This window comes from Xenopus laevis, chromosome 4L (genome assembly GCF_017654675.1).
Source record: "Xenopus laevis strain J_2021 chromosome 4L, Xenopus_laevis_v10.1, whole genome shotgun sequence".
NCBI lineage: Eukaryota > Metazoa > Chordata > Amphibia > Anura > Pipidae > Xenopus > Xenopus laevis.
In genome coordinates this window covers 41677219-41699507 of record NC_054377.1, presented here as the reverse complement: position 1 = coordinate 41699507, position 22289 = coordinate 41677219, and the positions used below count along the sequence as shown (strand labels likewise).

At 38.5% G+C, this 22289-nt stretch overlaps 1 protein-coding gene across 2 annotated transcripts in view; it reads left to right on the top strand.

The window, feature by feature from the left end:
• Positions 1 to 13583, top strand: part of rbl2.L (retinoblastoma-like 2 L homeolog) — a 46189-nt gene extending 32606 nt beyond the window's left edge. For both annotated transcript variants that reach the window (XM_018257831.2, XM_018257832.2), the window contains 3 exons: positions 7353 to 7558; positions 8870 to 9034; positions 10697 to 13583. In XM_018257831.2, coding sequence (XP_018113320.1) covers positions 7353 to 7558; positions 8870 to 9034; positions 10697 to 10867 — 542 coding nt within the window. In that variant the 3' untranslated portion in view covers positions 10868 to 13583. The remainder of the gene's footprint in view (positions 1 to 7352; positions 7559 to 8869; positions 9035 to 10696) is intronic.
• The last annotated feature ends 8706 nt before the right edge of the window (positions 13584 to 22289 follow it).

Below are 22289 nucleotides of genomic sequence, written 5' to 3'. Positions count from 1 at the left end.
ATCCTGATGATATCAGCAGATTGATGGCACTGCAAATGTTTAAGCATCTCTATTTTTCATAAACTGCTTACTAGCAAAATAATGGATTGGGGTAAACAAATCCTAGCCATTCACAAGAGGCTAGGGATGTCTTCATGAGCAAAATGTTTGGTAGGCTTTCCTTCTCTTTTAACTTTTTGCAAGTGATACCAATGCGTACTACTTGTGAAAGAGGTAATGATATTTTAAGGTAAACTGTTTATTTCCCTCGTGCCCCTACAGGCAGCACTTAGAGAGAGAAGCTTTCCTCACCTGTAGGTAGTATTAGCCCGCATCAATTAAAAGAGACCCCTACTTATAAAACTCCCAACAGCCCCAAACACGTTAATGTTTTTCCTACCTAGGCAGGATCCTGCACCAGGACAACAGGGGGTGAGGGATGGCTATATTGGGGTCCCAGTTACAAAAAAAGTGCACCAGCCCGCTGGAGGGTGTTGCACCATCCGCTATTCCCCCCCCCCTCAGGCCTCTCTAGATGCTATGGTGGAATTGGGGCAGGAGTAAGAACTTGCAGGGGTTCAGAAAACGCATACCAGGTTTGAGTGGAGCGTGATGCATCTGGCATTACTTCCATGCCAGCATTACTTTCGGCGAGAAAATTGATGCGCACCTGACTGCTCCTGGATGCATCACGGCTGGGTCCATTCACACAGCCCTGCTCCTCAATAAGACTATGCCATATTATTGTTGCCTATGACTTTATTAATCTACAACTTGCAGGGTAATTATTGTTGTAGATATGGCTGACCAAGTTATCCATCTCTAAGAGATTTGAAACCTTATTCCCATTTGATCCAAAAGATATTGAGAATTGGGATGCTGCACCAAAACTGGATCTCCCAGTGGCACACACAGTAAAAAGAACAATGCGGCACCTGGAAGACAGCTCGGGGCTGAAGGATACAATGGATAGGAAGGCTGAGGCAGCCCTTAGGAAGACATATCTGGAAGCTGCATCCTCATTCAAACCGGCAATTGCCGCAGCCTCAGTGACCAGATCTCTTAAGGTTTGGTTTATAATTTGGTTATAATGAGTGTTGCAGAAGGGAACCTCTAGGGAGCGTCTCCTAGAGGTCTTACCAATACTGTCACTAGCCACAGATATTCTTACAGATGTGGCTTTAACCAACATTGACTTCCTTGCTAGAACCACTGCTTATGCTACATTGGCCCGCAGAGCCTTATGGCTGAAGCCCTAGGCAGTAGATATTGGTTCTAAAAGTCGACTTCTTATTATGCCCTTTGAGGGGGGGAAATTATTTGGATCCAAATTAGATATGCTTTAGTGTTTTTTTAGTGCACAAGTATCAGCATACAGAACTCGACACAATGGAGAAGCAATAGAGGTAAATTTTCCTCAAACGGGGGAACAATCGAGAGTCAGAGGACATTCAGCTACAACCAGAAACGCCAGTCCAGTAGGAGGCAGACTGATGACTTAGTACCTGCTGGAAAAAAATGACAAGCAACAGATAGGCCCTTCAAACAATTTGAAAGGGTAACTCCATAGGGTTTTTAACCAAACCACCAAACAAATAAATTTTTACCCCAAGGCTAGTCATCAGTATTCAAAGACAAGTCCTCTCAAAAGCCATTCAAAAATTCAAGGACCAGATGGTACTTAATCAAGTTCTCCAGCAGAAAAGTTTCTAGGGGTTTACTTCCCTATGTTTTTTATTCCCAAAAACGGCGAAATATCGAAACCATTATAGATCTGAGTTCCTAAATCAATTCATAACAAAGAAGAAGTTCAAAATGGAAACAATTCACTCAGCAGTGGCATCCTTGTCTCCAGGGCACGTCATGATTACACTAGACTTACAAAACGCCTACCTTCATGTTCCAGTAAAACCCTGTCATAAATAATATTTAAGAGTGGTGATAGAAGGAGAACAATCAGTGGAGCATTTGCAGTTAACAGTACTCCCATTTGGCATCTTAAGTGCCCCTGAGTTTTCAAAGCCTTTTTAAAGGGCAACTAAAGTCTAAAATAGAATAATGTTAGAAATGCTGTATTATGTATACTAAATATAAACATGAACTTACTGCACCAGCAGCCTAATAAGACAAATGATTTATGCTTTCAAAGTTGGCGCAGGGGGCTGTCATCTTGTAACTTTGTTAGACATTTCTGCAATATCAAGACTCGCACATGCTCAGTGTGGTATGGGCTTCAGTTGGGAGGTTAAGCTTAGGGATCGTCATAAATTATCAAAACAGCACAAGTCAAATAATATCTGCCATAGAAGCCAATACAGCAAGACTGATTAATAATCATAATATAGAGACTGCACTGCGTCTCTGGATACAAATCTCTACAGGGAATCCAACAATGCTGCTAGAGTTCTGGGAAGTAAGGTGGCGGGGCTCCCCCTGCCATTTGAAAGTATGATCGTTTACCTGCACAGCAGTTGGGGACCATCTGACAATTCCTATCCACAGCAGTAAAAGAAGGGGGAATTGCACTGCATACAGTCAGGTTTATGATAAAAACTGTAGACATCTTTTAATTAAAGTATATTGGAGATAGATTTCTTTTTCATTAAAGAAAGTAAAAATGGGATTTTATATTTTTGCCTTTACATGCCCTTTAAGGGAGAAGTGTCAGTCATTTCCTACCTCAACGATTGCCTAATAAAGGCAAGATCCCCTTTTATTCTAAGAGAGCATCATTCTTTAGTTCTAAAGCTCTTCTAATTCAGAGAATAAAATTCTTAGGAATGTGGCTTGAGACACACGTAGGCAAGATTTTTAAGACAGAAGAAAAACACTGGAAAATAAATTTAAAAAAAAAGTACCATTATTTATCCAAAGGAAGAGATCTACAATAAAACAAATTTTGGAACCTAATTGGGGACCTAATATCACAGTTCCTTGGTCCAAAGCCCATGCAAAACTGCAATAAAATTTCTTGCTTCTAGTGTGGAATCAACAAGAAGATTCATTTAACCGACCTACCTGTTCAGGTATAAGAGAGTCTTTACTGTTGGCTTGTACCCAAGAATCTTCAAAAAGGAGCCATTCTTTTCCCAAAGCAAGCAAAGATAATAACTACAGGTGCAAGCAAATGGGGCTGGGGAGCCCACTTGGACTGCTACAGACAAGGCTGTTGGGGTCCAAACTCACTCTCCTGACCTTCAAATGTTCTAGAGTTGGAGGCAGTCTCCAAGGCAATTCTGGCCTTCAGGGATTCCATAAGGGGTCACTCCATAAGAATCAATACAGAAAACATAGCAACTGTTTATCTGAATCACCAAGGCATATAAGGGCCTCCACAAATATGATAGCAGACTTTTTAAGTTGAAGGGAAGTACTATAAACAGAATAACGTGTTTCTCCAGATCTGTGGCCTTTGGGTTTCCCCAGAGATAGACCTCATGGCCACAAAGTAAAACAGCAAAGTGCCAAAATTTTTCTCCCTAAGGGCAAACCAGGTAGTTGCGGTGGATGCTCTGATACAGCCATGGATTTTCACTTTTGCATACATATTCCCTTCTCTAGCAATAATAGCAAAGCTAATCAAAAATATCAAACAGCACCATACAACAGTAATTGTAATTGCACCAGCTTGGCCAAGAAGAGCTTGGAATACAAAAGTTCTACAGATGTCAACTGGCTTCTACCAAGAATTAACGATCTTCTGCTGTATGGGTCAGTACTACACCAGAACCCCAATGCCTTAAAGCTGATGGCTTGGAAACTGAGAGGGATATATTGAGCCAGCAGGGTATCGCTCCCAAAGTAATTGCCACTCTTGCAGAGTCAAAAGAAAATCACTTACTCAATGTACCAAAAATTTTGGAACAAACTTAGTTCTTGGGGTAAGGACAAAGCCATTGCCTCAAGAGTAGCATCATCTGTAACAATCTTAGATTTCCTTCAGGAGGGTTTTGAAAAAACTTAGCTCTGAACACACTGAAAGTTCAGATTGCGACTTTGTGGTCTACAGGGGTGAGTCATTGTCAGAGCACCCCTTAGTCAGAAGATTTCTGAAAGCAGTCTCGAACTTGAGACCAAAGACATTCAAGTGTGTTCCTGCTTGGGACCTTGACATTGTATTGAAGGCCTTGCAAAAGCACCCCTTTTGAGCCCTTGTCCAAAGCCTCCTTGTTCCATCTTACAAAAAAAACTACTTTTTGGTTGGAGAACTACAGGCTCTCTCATGCAAGGAGAATTATTTTCAAGCTCATCCTCATGAAATAATTCTGAGGGCTGGTCCCTCATTTTCCCCTGAAGTGATGTCACACTTTCACAGGAACTTTTGAGATTTACTTGCCAATATCCGAAAAAACCAAAAGGGAGAAAGAGCTGCAGTTGCTAGATGCAAAAAGACACTTGATGTGCTATCTCCAGAATTTTAGACCATTTAGAGTGTCTAGTAATCTGCTTCTTTGTTTTGCTGGTCCTAATAATGGGAAAGCGGCTTCAAAATCAATTATCTCCAGATGGATAAGACCTAATATTTCCCTGGCCTACCAAAAGGTAGATAAGGTATTGTCAAAGGAATTAAATACGCATTCAACGAGAGCAATGTCAGCCTCCTGGGTGGAGAGAGCAGTTGTCACTTTGGACCAGATCTGCAAAGCTGCTTTGTGGCCAAGCTGTAAGACCTTAGTAAAGCATTACAGTCTGGACATTAATGCGTCTGGGAATGGGGCTTTCACATTCCTTAACTCACTGCTTCTTATACTCTCTCTAAGTGCTGTAGGGACGTGCGGGAAATACATTTTATATTTACAGAATATTCCTTTTCCCTCAGTCCCAAAGGCAGCACAGTTAATCCCTCCTTTCTTTTTTGTATGTAATAAAATTGTGTGTGAGCAGAGATAGTGTCTAGTTATTGATTGGTAAATTCACTAAAGTGCTTGGGGCTGCTGGGAGTTTTATAGGTTGAGGCTAATACTACTTACAGGTGTGTAGAGCTTTAGTGCTGCCTTTGGGAAAAGAATTTACGTTAATTATAAAATTCATTTTCCAAGCTGGAAAGGGAATAATAGTCTCAGCACATAAAATAATTGTCTGAATTCTATTCATGTGATATGCATTGTGAAGTCAGGTTTTAAACTGCTGACACAGTGCTGCTTAAAGCAGGAAAAAACATTCTATCTAACTGAAATTCTCGTGACAGTCTTTATAATTAAAATAAGCCCCTATCTTTCTAGATACAGTAATAAGTGGAAAAGAGACTTGAAGACACCAGAGGGCACTATGCATATTCTCAATAACGTAGAACAGTTTCTAATTGCACTGGGAGTTTCAATCTAGCTTCTTCAGCCTTCTAATCAGATCATGATTTTTAAAGCAAACTGACCAATTGACAGGTGACAAGAGCCTCTTCTCTAATGACTGTGTCAGTATAAAAGCTAACATGTTTAGGATAAGAAAGAGATGCTACACCGTTTTGGCTAGAAAATAAATCTATACTGGTTTGATATGTGACTCCTTATTAAATTGCCCCTGCATGTTAGCACCTTTATGTATATTTTAATTTATATAGCCTTAATTGTATATGCAATACTGTACATTTAAATGTATATACTTTTTACTAGGAAAATTAAACTCCACTGAGGGACCAATACAGATGGTTAAAGTTTATTTTGTAAGGAGCTGCATGTATCAAAATATAAAAGAAATATACTATTTGGTGGACAGTAATATAGTTCTACTTTATGAGGGATTGCTAGTAAAAGCTAGTGTAGACAGGTGTATCAAGTAGAATGTGTTGTGCTGAAGTGCTCAAAGTCTTTCAATGTAGCATTATATACTTGTAGGGAGCCATAGGGTCCTATGGCTTTAATTCCCTACCCTTCCTCATTTCCCTAGTTGCTGGGCAGATGCCTATGTAGCTAGATGTAATTTGCATAGTTGTGCTATTAGCCAGGAGGCGCTGTGACCACACCCTGTCACACTTTGGTATAGTGAGTGAGAAGGGGTGGATCTTACTTTTTGGCTGATGGATGCTGATCCAGCTGGGTGTACCCAGGGGGGCCTGGGTACAGCAAGGCTCAAAAAAAGCCATGTGCTCTAGAGGGACCAGTACCTCTAGAGAGATAAGTCGGCAAGCAGGGACCCCGTGAATGAGGCTAATGAGTGGCAGGAATATAATTGTTATAGACTGTCTAGGAGAGTAAGGCAGAGAGGGAAGAGAGAAAGAGCAGCTTTGTACTCCATCAAGGATTGTAGCAGGGAGTAGCTTCCCAGGCTGTAAGATTTGCCTACAGTGAAGGGACCACAGTGGATAGGGTGTCAGGTTTTATGTTCTCCTCCCTGACCACTCAGCTGGGTGGAATCCAGACCACGTGTGAGGTATTTCTGCCTGGAGGTATGCTGTTCTGCTTTGACTACATCCGCAGAAAAATGTACCTGTCTTTACCTCTGAAGCTCTGTGTGAGTTGTGTGCCTACATATATTCTGCATCTACCTCTGTAGCTCTGTGTGAGCGGGATGTGCATATATATTCTGCAAATGCCTCTGTACTGATGTAAGTACCATGTGAATCATTTGTCTCTGAAAAATAAAAGTTTATTCTGTTTGACTGCAAGAACCTCCTGACGCCCATTATTTTCCTGTTTTATAGCACAGTAGCCTGTGGGAGTTGTAGTTAACCTACACCACACCTTTAATCTTCCATGTAGCGAAGGCCCTAGCCTTGAGTGATTGTGTTACATGTAACCCATGCTCTAAGCACTAGCTGGACATGAACCCCTTTTGGCCTGTATAGCCCAAGTTAGCGTTACATACTCTTGGCCATATCGTAGCTGTCCCATTCAGCTTTGCAGTGAAGGATATGACTTAACCTGCCAGTGCTATTCTTGCCACTAAAGCTAGTTAAGCTGTGTAGATTTTTCACATTAAAATAAGAGATGAGTGTTTTAGATAAGTAGGAGTTCATTGGTATTTATTTTAGGTCCAATAACAATCTCACAGTAAAGTGGGTGTTAAACAACATGGGGGCTGAAGGGTCCAGTTTACTTTCATGATCCACTTCAGTAGACTGAGACCTAAGAGTTATCTACACATTTTATCTTTCTTTCCACCAACCAACTTTAGTTGTATTTTTCCCTTTTTCCCTAGAACAAGCAATTATACTGTTTACCGTACTGGTGTCTTACAACAACTATGGAGACCATTTGTTATTTAGAGTAAAGGATATATTTCCCTAATAAATACAGCATTGTCAGCTTTATGAGGGTTATTGATTTTATTAGAACTTTTGAGGTTGACATAGGATAGGCCAACTAGAACCTGGCCCATTGTCATACATATTGTACAAGTCAAGTTCTAATATGTCAAATGCCTTTTAATATTTCTAGGTAGCAGAGAGCCTAGTCCTGTAATGAGATCCAGCAGCACTTTACCTGTTCCCCAACCCAACAGTGCTCCCCCAACACCCACACGAATCCCAGCATCTGGTAGTGACTTTGTAGAAGAGGAGAGGGGAGATCTTGTTCAGTTCTACAACACCATCTACATTGAGAAAATCAAAAGCTTTGCAATGAGATACTCTCATGCCAATTCAGTAAGTAATGAGAAGTCAAGAAAAAAAAAAGTCATCCAAGCCCCTTCTATAAGGGAGTAAACTGAATAATGTGTTATAAGACCATGTTGCCACTGGACATGCTTATAGGGTATTATTTTTCATTTCTCTGTCATAGGGTAATATTTTTAATTTCTCGCTTATTTTTGGAACAATTGCTGGTTCAGAATTCCAGCAATATAATAGTTCTATATTTTGTTACATTTTTCTTTAAATAACAAGCTCTTCATAATCAAGCTCTGCCCCTACTCTAACTTCTGCTTGTGTCAAATGTATAAATACTGAGGTCTTCATTATGAAAAGGTTTAACTGTGATTTTTTCTTTTAATAACTGTCCTTCCTTCTCCCACAGTTCCTTTTGAATAAATGAAGAAGTAAAATAAAACCAAATATATATCTCAATTAAAACTATTGGCAAATAGTATACTTGCGATAAACTTGAGTTCTTTAAACTAGACTTGCATGTAGATTTCTACTTTAGAGATTGAATACATCAAGACATTTTATAGTAGGGCTGCCATGCCCCTTTCAACAACTCCAAGCCCTTTCCAGATGCCTTCAGATCTGCTGAGTGTACCTTCATAGGTTCTCCAGTGCAATCTTCTATTATAAGTCTTTGGAGAGTGAAGGGTACAGTTTTCACATGCACACTGCTAATACCTGTGCATCGTAGAAGCTAAGTGATTCTGTTAAGAATCTGTATTTTTTTTAAAGTGGCACAGCAGCCCTGCACCACAAAAGCAATTGATATACTGTATACAAACTTAAAAGGGCAATTCACCTTTATGGTAACTGTCTTTTAATTATTTGCTTTCCTCTTGTGCTTCTTTCCACCTTTCAGATAGAATGTAACAGATTGCAGCAGTGAAAAAAACTATTGCTGTGGCTACAATTTCATTGATATTGATATTACTTTTTATTTATCTTTCTATTTAAGCCATTTGTTATTTATTTCCAGTCTCTCACTGGAACCACTGCCTGATTGTTGGGTAAATTGGACCCTAGCAACTAGAAAGCTACTAAACAGAAAACTTAATTACAAAACACACAAATCAAGACCAGTTTTAAACTCACTTAACATATTCAATTAAATTCAAAGGTGAAGTACCCATTTAAGTAGCTTATAGTCTGTGTTCTCTTTTTTTTTTTTTTTTGCAGCTGGCTGAAAAAAAAGCAAATCACTGATTGGTTTCTTTGAGTTACCATCCAGGTGCAAATTTACCCAGCATTGATAAATGATTGAGTGATCTTATTTTGTCTTCTCTATAACTTGTCTTTTCACCTTTTTCATAGAGTGACAGTACACCTCTTTCTCCTTACCCTTCAATGAGAGCTGTATCACCAAGACGTATTCAGCTGTCACATATTCATTCAATCTACATCTCTCCCTACAAAGAAGATGTCACCACTTGTCCTCGTGAGAAGATCTGCTACTACTTTGACCGTAGCCCAGCAAAGGTTAGTATGCCATTCATAGATGTGATAAACTGATTTTTTTTGTATCTGGAAGAAGTGACTGGTCTAAAATAGATGTGATGGTTTTCTATTGCTCAATGATATGAAACTGATGTGAGAAGCTTTGTTTTGAACGAATGTGGCAAGGTTTATTTGTGTCCTAGTGGTTGGTATGAACCATGTTTGCCATAGTTTCACTGGGCTCCAGTGGTAGATACCGATTTAAGAATAATTTATGGTGCTCCAATAGTATGCATGGCAAACTATGGGTGTTCCAGTGTCATATGAAATCGATTTGGCTAGTATGAGTGTTAGAAACTGTGGGAAATTTTTGTTTTTCTTCTGTGTTTGGTCTGAATCTGTTGTGGGAAACTTTTCTTGTACTTTAGTGGTTCCTATGAAATTCTTGTCATATGGGTTTCTTGTGCTCTGGTGGTTAGATTGAAAATGAAGTTTTAGGCTTGTGAAACACGGGCAGATTCTAGGAGATTTAGTTGCCTGGCGACTAATCGCCTCTTCTTCTGGGCGATGAGGAAACTTCAGGGTGACTTTGGAAAAGGAAGCGCTGGGTGTGCTTTAGCGCAGGCGACTTTTCATTATAGCGGACGGGAAGACACACAAAGGCAGTTCTGGGAGATGAAACTGGTGTGGCAAGCATTTCTTTTGTTATAGTGCTTAGAATGATGTAACATGAATTTCTTGTGCTCCAGTGCCATGTGATCTGCACCAGTTGTTTGTATGCAACAGATGTGGAAAGCTTCTTTGTGCCCCAGTGAATTTGGGAAGAATTCCGTATGCTCCATTGGTGGTTATGAACATAGTGTGCAAAGGGGCCTTTGTGCTACAGTGTTGTGTAAAAAGCTGGTGGTAGGAAGGGTTTCTTGTACTCCAGTGGTTGACATGAAATTTATTTGGAAAATTTCTGTAGAGTCCCTGTGGTGGTTATGTAGTTTAGGAAGGTTGTGTTATAAGGGCTCCTTGTGATCTGGTGCTGGGTATATAGCTGATGTTGGAAAATCTTTGTGCTCCATTGGTGGGTATGAAGCTGATGTATAAAACTTTGTTTATAATGTTTGGTGGTTTTAAAGCTAAAGCTGAAGTTGGAAGGATATCATGTTTCATTGGTGGGTATAAGGCTGATGTTAAAAGGTTCCCTTGTGCTGTGCTGGTCGTTATGAAGCTGATTGTGATGTTTCCTTTTGCTCCAGTTATGTGTATAAAACTGGTATGGATATTGTTTCTTGTTCTCCATAATGGTTATAAAGCTGATTTTAGAAGGTTTCTTTGTGCTTCAGCGGTAGGTATGAAACTGATGTGGGAAGTTTCATTGTGCTCCTCATTTTTGTTGAACTTGATTGCAAAGGTTTATCTACACTACTCTCTGTCTTAAAATGATGTCACTAACTGAATTATACTTAAGTCTGCTTGTGATCTAGCAGGTTATTTTGGTAAAGCTGACCATGCAGGAATATTTTTGAAAGTATAGTCAATCAACATACCAAAACATCAATAGCTTATGTGGAAGAATAACACTTAAGTATTTTACACAAGGCCTGCAATGTCATGCTTTCGGCTAAAACATACAGCTACACTACACTTGACCTTATATTTTACTGTTAATAGTTAGAAAATGACTGGTAAATGTTTGTCTTGTTTTTTTTATAGAGGCTACAGGAGATAAACAGTATGATAAGAACTGGAGAGACCCCCACTAAGAAGAGAGGCATCCTTTTGGAAGATGGCAGTGAGTCACCAGCCAAGCGTATATGCCCAGAAAACCATAGTGCTCTTATAAGAAGACTTCAAGATGTAGCTAATGACAGAGGGACTCACTGAGCTACGCTACTAAAGTTCTTATCTCTGCAGTGTTTTATATTCTACTATATAAATAATTGTCATTTGTGTGATTTGATTTATCAAGAAACTATTTCCATTCTTGTATGTGCCGTATTGATAATGGAGAGAAACAGTCTGCTTAGCTTAATTGGAAAACTGCTCAAAGTGAAGGCAATGTGACCTTCGTTATCTTTTGTTTTAGAAAAGGATTATGCTGACTCCAGCCCTTGCTGATAAAAAAATCAGCAGTATTCTAAACGTATTCTAAAGTCATCATGCTAATAATGCTAAAAAGAATAAGGTTGATAATAGATTATCTTGCAGTATCGAGCATTTTATGTACAGTATGTATAAGCTGTTCCCAATAGACATAAAAGACCTTCCAGTTTAGACAGTTTAGACACAGAGGGTGAATTTGACATTGTATGTTTTTAACTTCATATTTGTGAAGGTGACAGTTTGAGATACAGTAGCCAGATCATAAATAGAACTTTAAAGTTAATCACTTCTTAGTATTAAAAAAAGAACCAATAATCTGGTTCAGAATGCATAAAGTTTATAGTAATAGTTAAGTATCAATACATTGGGGAATCACCTTCCCCCCTTTTGTTCCTCCCTCAATTTTATATGAGTTCTTGAATCATTTAACTGTATTATTTACTGTTGTCAACTAAACCCAAAATTAAACATCTAGACTCAACCATTTCTTAAGAAGAGCCACTTCAATTCTTCTTGTTTTCTTCTAAACATTCAGAATTATCTCCACTCATAGAAAGTCTCCTCTGATTATAGTACATGATTCTGCCATGCAGTTACACATAAAAAGCAAGTGGAGTTTAATCCGGTATACTGAAATGCAAACTTTTAGATATCACCCCCTACCAGCATACCCAATGTGCCAGATTTTCAGAACACATTACATATATATGTAAACTAGGGATCACAATCACAATTTGCTTGCAGTATATGCCCATGTATTAGGATGCACATAACACCATAGGGCTCATTTACTGATGGCAGGGCACAATGTAAAGTGTGAAAAGCTGACACAAGTTGTCTTGTTTTGAGAACTTTTAATTCTGCCATAATCTCAGCAGCTGTGGTTACCAGTGAGACCCTCTTGAATACAGTACTGCCTGAGTTTGGTGGTTCTTTATTTATGAGGGGCAGTAAGGCATATAGGTGTACGCTAACTGGCACATCCTTGAGATGTGTAAGTTATGTAGTGGCTGTGGGCATAGACTGCAAGGGAGGCCTGTACTTACCACCTGCCCAGTACCAGGCACAACAGAGCCTCATTGCGATGACCAGTGCAAAACCATGAATGGGTGTGCTTTTCAAATGAGCAGTAAGGGATGCAATTTTGCCATATGTATCCAGTGTTTTCTTAAATGACCCCTTCTATGTGCATAATACATGTTCACATACTAGTATGCTCAAAACACAAGTGCATGATGATGTGATTTCTGAAGTGTTAACACTTTATTTAGCTGACTGATCTCAACTCTTTTCTCCTTCATAACCCATACTGCTGAAGTGAAAGAGGCTCCTAAAAAGAGTCCGGTTCAAGAAGTGCCTGTTACCTAGCAACAAGAATTAGAAGTTGTTTGGCCTTTATATAAATGTGTCTGTGTTTTGGGTATATATGGTTTAACATTCAAAAATCAAATAGTAATAATAATCAAAAGAAAACTGTTTTCTATTTCTTATAAAAAAAAAAAAATAGCTGATGATTGTTATTCATTTGTTATTTTATTCTAATCTAAAAGTATATGTGTGCTGAAATTTGTATATACAATTCTACGGTTTCATTGTGCTAATTTCTTTGTTGAAGCACTTTGTAGGCAGTTTGTATAATTGTTCTTGTCAATAAGAAGAAATCCTTCCTTGTATCCTGCTTGTTATAGATCTTTTCTCCTCCTCCAGAAAAGGGGATTATTTAATATTGTTTGCTTGTATCATAACAGTTTATTGTTAAAATGTAAATATATTTATAGATTTGGTAAAGGTAACCGTTTGCTGTGGGAATACGATAACTCATCGTACATAAAAAATAGTCATGTTAAAGTCCTTTGACTGGCTTAAGGCTTTTGTGATTTTTCCGACACATTATACTGTAAAACAAATGCCTTGACCAGTATCCATACAAAGTCAGGTGCTGAATCCCCATTTTCTCAATAGACATGTACTTTAAAAAAGAAAAAACATAAAATGTAATTTTGTGCTATGCTGATTATCAATTTATAAAAAACATTCCATTTATTTTGTGGGTTGTTTTTTTGGGGGGGTATGCCCCCCCAAAATAAATGGAATGTTTTTTGTGTCCTAAAAAATTGAATGTTTTTTATGTCCTAAAATATATATTCTTGCACACGCCAGTCACATTTCATTGTTTGTTGGCTGAAAAGATTAAGGAAAAGTGATTCATGCAAAACCAATCTAGTCTGTAATAGCAACTTACTTGGTCTGCCGCTAAGTAAGAAAAATTTCAGTCATTTCTAACCTATTCTGTCCTGGGAGTAACTGAGAGTTTCAAATGTAAAAGTTAATGATGAAAATGTGACATTTTTGTTTTCTAGTTAATCACAGATGTCCATCATATTTTTGTGGAATTCCCTGCAATGTTTCCAAACCATGTTAAATTATTAGTTTGATAAGCATTTTGTTCATAATTCATCATGCACTACAAAAAAATATTAAAATACGTTTGAAAGCCGTTTAAGCCTATTGTCTGATTTAACCACAGATAGAGCATGAGAACTAGAACGGGCAGTGTGGAGAAGTCTTGTAGAAAAGTATTACAGGTTTGGGACCTGTTATCCAGAATGCTTGGGACCACAGACTTTCCAGATAATGGATCTTTCCATGATTTGGATATTCATACCTTCTGTCTACTAGAAAACCATGTAAACATTAAATAAACCCATTATGCTGGTTTTGCTTCCAATATGGATTAATTACATCTTAGTTTGGATCACATACAAGATACTGTTTTATTACTACAGAGAAAAAGGAAATATTTTTTTTACTATTTGGTTAAAATGGAGTCTATAGGAGATGGCCTTTCAATAATTCTGAGCTTTCTGCACAATGGGTTTCCGGATAACAGATCTTTTATGTGTACTACTTTACTAGTAAGTATTTCCAATTATTCCTATTTTACGTGTGTGTGTGTTTTATCAGAAAAGAATAATCAAAAGTTGATGCCTGCTGGGTGATCCTACACACAGACTATTTTACTCTTTTTTTAGAGCTTCTTGGTTACTGCAGTGTATAGAAAGAGCACAGTGACCAAATGGTGTTGTATGTAGTCATTCTGAGAAAGATTTCATGATTTCTATACCCTATGGATTTTGAATCACAGCTAAGATAAGCAGAGTATCATCATATTAACCCCATGTCTAAGCCCAAGACCCTGAAAAGCTCAAAGGTGATGGCATCCATGGTACAGATAAGGACAGTTGCTATGAACTTGCAGGAAAGAGAGCCAACTGGCCAGAAAGTGTGTGGGATTTATTTGTTTGAATAAGGCTTTTGCTTTGGACATTATATATAGTTTTTATTTCCTTGTCCTTTAACTAGCAGATGGGGCTTTAACACTATACAGAAATGTATAATGATTTAGTGACCACTTTCCATCCAGTGTTTGAGTATGTCAGTGAGCAATAATCAATGTAGTTCAACTATAAATATGCTTCTTTCAATAGGCATTCTACAGCAATGGGCCACAGTGGAACTAAAAGGGCCACCTAGCTTTCCACCTTATAACACTGATGGTCCTTCTTAAGACCAACTGGGTCCCCGTTGGAAACATTTCACTGGGGCATTGCGTTGGAGTCAGTGTTACTTTGGCACAGATTTTGGGTGCAGACTTTTGTATTGTACACTTTATTGTCATTATTTTTATCTGTTGATTTTATAGAGATTATAAGGTAATGTACTATGCACTGAGCCACTGTACTGTCCCATGTGGTATGTCTTACCAAGAGCATTATGGAATATGTTTAGTTCAGTGTTTTCTCATTGACAGTTACAGCATGTGCCATAGACCGACATTTCAGACTAAAGATATGCTTTAGAACCCTTGCTTCATCCAGGCCATTTGTCACACATGAATTTATTATTGTAGGATGCCGGGAGTTGTCATTCGCTAACAACTGGCAAGCCACTGCTTGTAGACTGAGTTGTAAAGGAAGTATCAAACTTCAAACTTGTTCCTGTTAAAAATAAATACTGTGACCTAATTTTGAGTCAATGCTTCTCTCAGTTGCTCCTCGCTGTTACTTCACATGAATGAACATTTGGTCTCCCGTAAAAAGTCACAACGATAAGTTATCCCAAACCGGAAAAGGTCTATTTATAAAATGGATATATTTTATTTTACAGAACGATACAATTACATTTTATATTTAAATAGGATCTGGTATGGGCATTCAATTCCAGATTTAGACAGGGAAAACTGTCAGCTGCAAAGGAAAATTTTTTCAAATTCTAAGATAGACTTCAAATTAAAACAGATAAGGCACAATCTGCATTTTATGGCATCATAATCCATCCTCTAGCCATGCCTGCACTTCAACCCAAATGAATAAAGTGAAAGATACAGCATGCTGTGTCTATATAATCTGACAACTACAAAACAGTTAGGAACCCTATAATCATCTGTGAATGTCATGTGAAAAAAGTGCACTTTTCCTATTTTGCCTTCAGGTAGGGGTGTGTTCCTATTGGCCCTGTGGTATTATAGGGATATATAAAAAGGGAGGGGAAGCAGTGTTCTTCCATTATATGGAGGGGATGGGTTGGGTTTTCCTACCATACCCGAGGCAGGAGTCCTCTCTAAAGGAGAAGCCACAACCATAAGGTATGGAGAACACCTAAGTGAAAGTCAGTGAGAGCAGGGGTGCGGCCACTGCAGCCCTTTATCCTGAAGCTGCTCAACTACAGAGGCCACCAGGGAAAAAGGCAACATCTTCTTCCAAAATGCAAGAGTCTCCCTATACCCGGATTCTTTGCTAGCAATCCAAAAGAAAAGGGGAACCTTTACAGAGGCGCGACGCAGATTGAGAGAGCAGGGGATCAAGTATGCAATGTTGTACCCAGCCAAGATGAGGATACTAGATGAGGATACTGGATGGGGAGAACGCACTCTTCTTCAACACTCCGAAAGAAATAATCCAATGGATAGAGCGTCAACCTCCCTCAACCAGAAGACCTTCTACATAGCCTGGGCATATGTTAAACGAACAGGTCGTATATAATATGCACAGTGCGTCAGTCTTAAACTATGCCCTGCGTTAAGTAAAAGGCCAGACTCCTGGACTCTCTGACTTATTGGGCCCTATCCACTTAATTTTTACTGGACATACCATCCTCACATACATAGGCAAGGTGGAGACCTTTTAAGTGATATTAAAGTAAATACAGCCAACCGTCCACAGCATCAAGAACAATGACTGGGGCTTCCATGCAGCACCCCCAATCATCAACGGGGAACTGCATTAGTTAGTGCTGGCTACTGGTACAACTCCTCCAGCTACAGTCAAATAGTGTTTAGGGATTGATGTATCCCCGGGTTAGATGGGGATACCGGGTGGTGGACAATTTTTTGGTTGGGGTTTATATTGCTTCTATCTTTTTCTTACTTCATTGTCTTACAAATGCAATGAGGATTGAATGCACTGGCCACATACGCAAGGAAAGTCTACACAACCCAAGCCTCTCCCTAGCCGATTCAGATATGCAGATAGTCATGGCGGTCAGGTAGCAAAATAAATTATCCTAGACTATCTAAAAAAGACGGGGGCAGATATATTTATGCTTCAAGAGACGCACTTAACAACCCAAAGAATCAGGTCGCTGAGGCGGGCATGGGTGGGCAGCCTCTATCATGCTGAATACTCATTCCATTCTAGAGGGGTAGCGATATTCACAAAGAGGGGACTGGGACTGGGTGTGGAGGACCTGCGCACAGACATGAATGGGAGATATGTAGTTCTCAAATGTCAACCATTGTATGTTAATCATAATGTGTATGTTCCACCCCCCTTTAGAATAACCCTATTAGATGAGATATTACTACATGTGCCAGATATGGGTCATCATCCAACATTCTGGCTGGGGGGATTTTAACGCAGTCCAATATTCTGCCATGGACAGACTCTGGCCCCTGCCCCATGACTCCTCAGTATTCCCTAACTGGATTACTGGAACAGGTCTCTAGGATGTGTGGAGATGTAAACATCCCACCAGTAGGCAATATTCCTGTTATACAACGGCAACATCAGGACTGTCCCACATAGACCTAGCCCTAGTAAATAAGGAGACTATCTGCCTTGTCTTCTCGGCCAACTATTTACCAAGAGTTTGCTCGGATAATGCCCCCATACAATGTGCTCTAAGCAAGCTACCTTCTGGTGGCTAGCCCCCAAATGGATACATAACCATAGCAGACAAGAAAGCTTCCACGCTCAACTGTCAGAATTTTGGGCTATAAACTCAGGCACTGAAGGATGAAACAGTGGAAAGACATTAGACCCCCCACTCTGGGCCAATGGAAACAACTAGTGAATGAAATCCTCCCTCTACAGAAAGCGGTATATCTGGCCAGAGGCTGTCCGGACAAATTCCAAGCAATTTGGGGCCCCTGGCTTGAATTGCTGGAAACAGCTAACCCCACACAGCAAAGGACAGTTTAGATTATACCTCTCTTGCTCTAGGTAAGATGTACTTTAGTATTCCCCTCCGCAGTTGCATGAATGTATAATCAAGAATATACTGTTTGATGAGAGACAAATTCTTTACTTTTCCTTCTGTACCTTTTTGTTTGTCAACAAAAATTCTCAATAAAAACAACTTTAAAAAAAAAAATGCACTGCCCTGCTATTTCTATTTTTGTCTTGCTTTTTCAACATGTTTATTAATTTCATAAACAAGTATGAGATAGTACAATACAAGTGTAAAGATTCCATTAGACAGATGTTACATAAATAAAAATAAATGGATTACTTCAAAGCCTTAGCAAAAATTACAATTACAATTAAATTACAATTTCTAAAATTATAAATAACATAAAATAACACTCAGAGCATAAAATAATTAATGTATTGAATAAAACAATACTAGCACTTAAATGGGAATAGAAAATAAATATTCCTGGAATTATATTAAGTTAAAAAATTGACCGTACTTCTTTGGATGTTGAATAAACCCTAAATTGGGCAATAACCATCAAATAAATCTAAATATTTAGACCAGAGACAATAAAAAGAATGGGAAAGCTTATCATTCCTAAAATCGAATCGTAAAGCTTCCTGCAAACATAGCTGGCTCAATGAGGGCAAAACTTTCTTAAGAGTAGGAACCTCTTTCATAATCCAGTAAATAGAGAGAAGTTTTCTTGTTGCATTCGTGCATAGACATGGTTTTTAACCCATTCAGGTGACAGCTACCTTACAGTATATGGGTACCCATATCAGGGTATATCAGAGCCTGCTCATAAAGGTCTGCTGAATCACTATCCATATATTCTATCCATAACTGTGCAGAATATTGTACATTCTTCCAACACAGGCCTAGTTTATTTTGATTTATTTACTGATTATGTAAACAATGTGTGATCTTAGCAACAGTTTGTTCTGTTTTCTGCCCCATGACACAACAGATCTAATTACACTTAAAATTTTGGCCCCAACCTAATGTATGAATTATATTGCTGCCCTCTGGTAATTCTGTGGGTTACAGTTTAATCTTGCAAAATCTGTGCCCTCACCAGCTCCTTTTATGTCCTTTGCAGAAGTGAACAAATGACATCCACACATGGGTTTGTGAGCTTGTTGTTAAGTGTGACAGTGTGTGTCCATATAAACACTGGCTACCGGGCAACACACAAACACAACATGCAGCACACTGCTTCCTGCTTGGGCAACAGCAGAAAGAGGCGACTGTCGCCAGGCTGGAACATAACTCTCTAGTTAACCAGTACAGGGCTAAAAAAAGATGATTACAAGACAAAGAAATTGTGTATACTATATGTCATTGCTTGGCTAGAGACTTCGTGCAAAGAAAACTACTGGATGGGGTTACTGGCCCCTCAGTGATGAAAAGGACATGATTCACATGATTGAATTATATAAGGCATTTAGTGAGAGAGAGACATCATTTATATATGCCACAGTCTCTAGACATACATAACAATTAAAAAAAAAATCTGAAAATGATGAGCCAATATTTTCTTGTCTGTATTTAAGAAAAATCTCTAGCGAAAATTTGTGGAATGAAAGCATGGCCCTTTCTAAACAATTGTGCTCTGGAGGGGGTTGTTAAGTCTCCAATATCACTGCAGCTCAGGAATCAATGCTACACGTCCGTAAAAAAAAATAAAATAAACTGTGGTGACTGGCCTTACAATTTCCCCATTCCACCTCTTTGTGCTGCAGGAAGTATAATAAACAATAAGAAAACAAGGGTCCCAAGGGGACTTCTGCCTTCTGTCAGCATCCATTTACTGTTCTGATGAAGTTTGCACGAGCGTTAAAAAAAAGTCCCAAATCATAAAAACTTGATCCACAGGCAACCCCCTCCCTGCACAGGGTGTACTTTGTGTTTTTATATGTATTCTGTCTCCCAGGAAAGAGAAATTAAAAGATATGTAACAATTAGAAATAAAAAAAAAATGCCCAAAAGCAGTTATACTTTAATACACTTTAATTTTACAAAAAACACAATCTCAGGATAAAGGTTGTTGTAACAAGATATGGCACAGCAACATAGCCACTTGTTATTGGGATAGAGCCTTTAAAAGCAAATATTCATTGTTTATCATACAAATTAGGTTGCCACCTTTTTTTGGAAAAAAATACCGGCCTTATTGTATATTTAGATTTTTCCCCTATTAATAACATTGGGGTCCGGCATAATTTTACCGGTCAGGCCGGTAAAATACTGGCCAGCTGGCAACCCTAAGCACAAAGTCCCTAAATTTTACGCTGAATCCAAATTATTATGAAAAGGGCAGAATCCTGGCAAAAAAAACACCTGGATTCGGTGCATCCTTATTTAAACGTTGCTTAGAATTAGTCATTCTATAACATACAAAAAGTTTACTTAAAGGTGAACCACCCCTTTAAGCAGGCTTTTAGAGTCCACCAGATTGGATGAACAGTCCATTGAATACATTGCATTTGTGTATATCTAAAGTATCTTTGGTAAGCCATGTCTCAGCGGCTATCATAAGGCAAGCGTTTTCATGGCCAGAGATTATTTATATACCACTCCATTGTGCGTATGTCCTGCAAATTAAGACTAAGGATATGGCAGGGAGAGAAGAGAATTCCTGTTCTCCCCTTGCCTGTCAACTGATGATCATAAATTCCAAAACCTCTGTATTATACTTACAGAAGTCCCCTATTACAAGCCAGCTGGGTTATATATATATATATATATATATATATATATATATATGCATGTGCTAAGCTGGAGGAATGTTAGTCATACTGATCATATTACCCAGAATGCCTTATGGTAGTGCTTTATATAGAAAGGGAAATATTTTATTCACAATTGAGTATAAAGTAGGTCAGAGGCTATCTAAGGAAAAGATTAACTAAAATTGCATAATAGGTTACTTTCTGTTTATTATCACTGTATGTAAATCTTCAGTATATACAGTTGGGAATGATATAAAAACATAGATTTTGTGTTCTGTACACTCACTTCCATATACATGTGACTGAAAATATTTTCCTTGCCGCATAAATGGTTACTTGACCATAATTATACAGCACCCTTGAAATATATGGTAGATTGGGAAAAATACATTGGAAACCCTATTTTACAAAGCACTTGAAATATTGTATAGGCAGCTGTCTCTAAAATCTCCCCAAACACGGCCAACAAAGAATTAGCATTTACGGTCTTAACAAAATGATATATTACCACAGAGAGATAAAATACATTTAATCCCTCCTCCCTCCTCCCTCCTCCCTCCTCCCTCCTTCCTCACCCCCGACGTGTCCGGAATGGGGTATTCCGGAATTGGGAAGCTTTATACATGTTTGGTGGAAGTGCCCTGTAGCAACCATTTTCTGCCTGCTACAAAAAGTCTTTACCAAAACGATACAAATAGATATTCTCAAATACTGGCTGTGGCTATAATAAATTTAGCCAAATACTGGCTGCAAAGCAATATGAATATAAACTGCATTGTGTACATGGTTAATACAAACCTATTATAGTTTACAGCTTTGCTAGATAATTCCATAGACAAACAAATGGCAATATGGCAACCATGGGCCATTTACTGCACTGGAAAAGTCCAATAGTTTGTACCTGGTATAGCTCTCTTTGCATTATTATGTATACCCTGTACTAACATTTCCCTGCCCTTTGAATGTTCATATACTTTACAGTATTTGTGCAGACTGATGGATGAGATACAGATATAAATATACAGTAAGAATGCAGAATATACAGTAAAAGGGTGGCTTATTATGGTTATACTCTGTGCATTTCTTTCATAAAAGGCAAATCAACAATATTTGTTATGTTTTAATTTCCTCACTTAGCAGTAAGGATTAGCTGTGCATTAATGTTTCTCTTGTACAGATTATGTGCAGCCTGCATTTAGCCTATTTTGCCACCCAGTGTAGCATGGTAGGTAAGCCCTTACGGTTTTGTTTTTCATTATTATACAGTATGTGTCCTACACACCCAGAATATTCCCTGTTGGATACTGAAGGTTAGAGAACAGAGAAGCTTTCCTTTCACTCCCACATTCCCAGGCTTTCAACAATAACATACTTCATTGTTCTGCCTCAATCAGATGCCAGAAATTGTGTGTGATTTGCTGAATGGCCTCCAGATTTAATCCTAACCACTTTTTCTTGAATAATTCACACCAATATCCTCAGTGTTTGATTTGTAAATCACCATGAAGGCAAGCACTAACCTGAACTACAATAAACCCTTTTAACTGTTCTACACTCAAACTATTTTCCTTTTCTTCAGTCTTTTCTTTAAATTATCTCAATCCTTCTCTAATCATCTATTCTTTCTTTATTAACCTGCAAACCCTTTTCATTCAGTCCACAACTTCCATGCCCAACCTTTTCTCATCCACATTCTGTATTTTTAAGGGATTGTTCACCTTTTTCAGTTCAGTTGTTATCAACTACTTTTTTAACTTACTTTCTATATTCTATTTGTGAATGTTTTCTAACAACGTTTAAAGTTTTTCACCTTCTTATGTCTCTTTAAAGCAGCTCTGGGAAAGGGGGTCACCAACCCTGTAAGCTCTTCTTAATTGATACATCAGTTGATACATTTCTTATCTTTGACCCTGCTGAGCAGAATCACGGTTTCATTAGAATTGAAACAATAGTTGCTAATATTCCACAGATGCTGCTGAGAAATGTATCAACTA